Source organism: Hipposideros armiger, unplaced genomic scaffold (assembly GCF_001890085.2).
Source record: "Hipposideros armiger isolate ML-2016 unplaced genomic scaffold, ASM189008v1 scaffold_7, whole genome shotgun sequence".
Lineage (NCBI taxonomy): Eukaryota > Metazoa > Chordata > Mammalia > Chiroptera > Hipposideridae > Hipposideros > Hipposideros armiger.
Genome location: NW_017731357.1, coordinates 4,492,875 through 4,496,647, shown reverse-complemented (window position 1 = coordinate 4,496,647; position 3,773 = coordinate 4,492,875). Strand labels below are relative to the sequence as shown.

Here is a 3,773-nt window from a genome sequence, read left to right as displayed (position 1 = left end):
GATAGCGATCTTGCCTTGGTTTCCTTGTTTTTGGTTCCACATGCTCAAGCTCTCCTTGAGGATGTGTTCACCAACTTTCTCAGCACTGGTCAATGCCTTGCATTTATCTGCTTTTATTTCGGTTTTGTCCCCTTTCATCTCAGCTTTCATGCTGGAGAATTCGAGACTTTGGTTCTTGCACTTGGGATCATGGGCCCCCGCTTTCAAAAATGCGGATGACAGGCTCTGCACTTTAGTCTCCCTCCTTGCGCCAAGAAAAGCAGTGACCAGGTGCTTCAGCATGGCCTCCATAATATCTGCAGCATGTTGTTTACCGTTGTTGAACAGATTCCTCTTGACAACTGAGAGAAAGTCAGTGTCAGTCATCAGGACCTCAGTGATCTTATGCAGGTTCTTCATGCAGGAGTCAATCAAATCGGACACAATTTCGCTGGTATGTATTAACAACACTTTCTTCAGGACCACACAGGCAGGAATTGGCTTCCCAAAGGTGTGCACTTTCAAGACCTTCTTAACAGAAAACATCATGTCAGATGCCACCTGATTTGCATAAACCATGAGTCCTTTGCTGAGAGAATCTGCAAATTCTTTGCTGTCTTTTTGGCCCAACTGTTTGTCTCCCCTCTTGTTCTTGTGGATTAATTCACTAAGCAGAAGGATTTTCTGGTCACCTTCCCGGCACTCCTCCCCAGTGGTCCGCATTTCTGCAGAGGTCAGTTCCATGGCATCATGGGCCATTTCATAAATGATCTTGCTCAAAGTATTTCGGAGTCTGGTTTCTGCTTTGTCCCCAGAGGTTGGATAGATTGCATGATGAAAGCATTTCCTTCCACCTTCTAACTTGCCCTTGATGTCCTTATGGGCCATCTGGATTACCGGAGAAGATAGTTGGTTGACATAGTAGGAAAGGTCATCTAAAGGACATTGTCTGTCAGGAGTGATTACTGCCCTCTGAGCATTAGGAGATTTTGCTAGAGGGGTGGAAGGATTCTGGTTATTGTTGGTGTTTTTGTCTGCTATCATTTCTAGACATAGGCTTTGAAGTCTATTGGCCATGTAATCCATGTTCAGTTGACCGGCATAGACACTGTAGCAGTTTTCAGAGGCTAATTTGTGATGTCCACCCTCTATGTCTTCTATTTTATGTTTACAGCTAGAGGCTGAGGGGCTCAGTACGTGTTGGAACCCCAAGGCATACTTCTGGAGATCATTGAAAAGCCAATTTAGAATACTTAGAGGATCACAGGGAGCTTGTTTGAAAAGGCATACAGATCCCACCGTCTAAAAAAAGAAGAACACCTAAGAGTTCTTTTCTTATTTTATTTAGAAGATATAGCTTTCTAAACAGCACAGATTAAGGATTTGCCCTTTAGAATTTGCATGGAAACATATCACAATTATATATCCATTAATACACATTTAAGCACAAGTGGTAGCCACAAAAGCTTGGAGTATATACATTTGTGCACTTAACTACGTGCAAGTGTTATCAATATTGTTGTCAATTACACCTGAATATGTGTTATTATCTCCATGTGTCAAAAATATATCATTGTGTCTGTGGTGTATGTGTATGTATAATAATATAGCAATTCATGAGTGTGAACATCTCAGTAGATGTGAGAATGTCAGCCTGTATTGTTAGTGTGTGAAAATGTACCAGTGTGTGTGTGTGTGTGCATATGTGTATGTCAGTACACATGTGTGACTATGTGTGAGCCTGTGTAATGATATGTCGACATCAACACTGATTGTATATGTCCACTGTATAGGCCAACATGTGCGTGTTAGTGTGTATATTTTGTACGTGTGTGAACGTAAAAATATGAGTGTGTATGTCAGTGTGTCTCTGAATATGTAAATAAGTGTCAATTTGAGTGACCTGCATATATGTTTGTGATATAAATCCAACAGGATGTATCATGCAGCTATAAATGTATTTATATATGTTAAAGCATAATTTCACACATGAACATATATACTCATTAATATATTAATGTATAATATATTAATCAATATATGTTAAAATATGAATATGTGTTCATAGGTGATTGTATAATGGCTGTGTATGTCAATAAATTGGGTATCAGTTAGTTTTACTTATGTGCTATGTCAATGCTTGAGAATGTGTGTCAGTGTTGTACATGTTCTGAGTATTTGAGTATGTGTGTGAATACATGAGTGAGGATGTCATCGTATTTGTGTTAATGTGTGTATCAATGCATACAAACGTGTGTCAGTGAACATGTGTCACTTTGTATGTGTGTGTATCAACATGAGGTACATTTATAAGTGTGTATGCCTATACCTGAATGTGTATGGTCACTGTTTTGATCAAGGCTTGTGTGTGTTAACATGTGTGTGCATGTTTATGCAGGTGTGCATGGATGTGTATATGGATGTTTATGTGTGTCACATGAGGGCATGTCATTGCATCTGATTCTGTATACCTTTGTATATGTGTGTAAGTCGTTTATGAATAGGTCACTATATAGATATGTATATCAATATCTATCTATCTATATATCAATATATATATATATCAATATCTATGTCAATATCTATCTATCTACCTATCTGTCTATTTATCTATCTGTGTTTGTTATGTCAATGCCTGTATTTGCCAGTATCACATGTAGCCCAGCATGTGTGTGTCACTGTATAAATCATTTTTTGTTAATGTATATAAATGCACATGTTGATGTGTGTGTGTCATTTTGTGTCAATTTATGTGTACATATGCCCATGTCTGGATAGGTGTATATGTATTGCACAAATCTTCTACTCAGTGCTAAGTACCACTGCCCTCTTTGCCCTTTCCATTGCTTCATCTCCTCTCTTTTCACTGAACTCCTGGAAATGTGAGGTCATAATAAGGTCAACTTTGTGCAAATGGGCTTAAGTTAGAATCAAGGAGATCTGCACTGTGTATAGGAAATATGGGCTGCTCTTTTAAAAATTAACATGAGGTGTGATTTATCCCTTTCTTAAGACTCCAAAATGGAGTTCCCCCCCCCACATACACACACACATTCACACCTGAACCTAAAACTCTTTGAAGAATATTTCAGAATTGGTTTTCCCTTCCTTAAGGGCCACTCTCATCACTCCAAAGGTGTCTGGGGCCAGAAAGGTTGTTTCCGGTTATAACATGAGCATAGGGACACAGAACAAGAAATATTTCAGTCTTTTGTGCTAAAGCCAAATATCCTGTTCCAACACCTGCCACTCCAGGCTTGTCGGACTGTGAAGGTGACTTGTTGGACTGTGAAGGTGACCTGTCATGTGCTCTAATGCCCACCCCCAAATCAGGAGTTTAACAAATATAATTTAGAATATTTACACAAAAACAAAAGGATTCTGTATGTGACAGTGGTGTGTGCAAGCCTAACTGTTTCTAACTTTATGCTACCCAACAGCCTGGGTAATCTCTTAGACAACAGGGTGCGGACCAGGCAACTACAGTTCTTGGCTGTTGTGGATTCTCTCTGCTCCATATCCTTGTTCTTTCTTGTTGGACGCTGGGCAATGTGGGGCACACAAGGCAAGAAACACTGCAAAGGATCTTGCTTATAAGCCCATGTGTTTGTTAGGATAAGGATAGCAAGATGCTATTTGGAATACGTTCCTGAAATCAGGAAAGGGCATCCTGAGGTTCAGTGATCAGTGTTAGGTACCTGGGTGTTGAACTTACCGTGACTTTGAACTTCAGCCTGTGTTCTCTAGCATGTCATAGTATTCAAATGTATGGGCCTATTTGACAATAGTTCTCT

General features: G+C 39.6%; 1 protein-coding gene across 1 annotated transcript in view; it reads right to left on the bottom strand.

The window, feature by feature from the left end:
* Window positions 1-3,773, bottom strand: part of AKAP4 (A-kinase anchoring protein 4) — an 8,090-nt gene that overhangs the window by 2,104 nt on the left and 2,213 nt on the right. Inside the window, exon 2 of the mRNA XM_019648899.1 lies at window positions 7-1,281. Within this exon, the coding sequence (XP_019504444.1) occupies window positions 7-1,281 (1,275 nt within the window). The remainder of the gene's footprint in view (window positions 1-6; window positions 1,282-3,773) is intronic.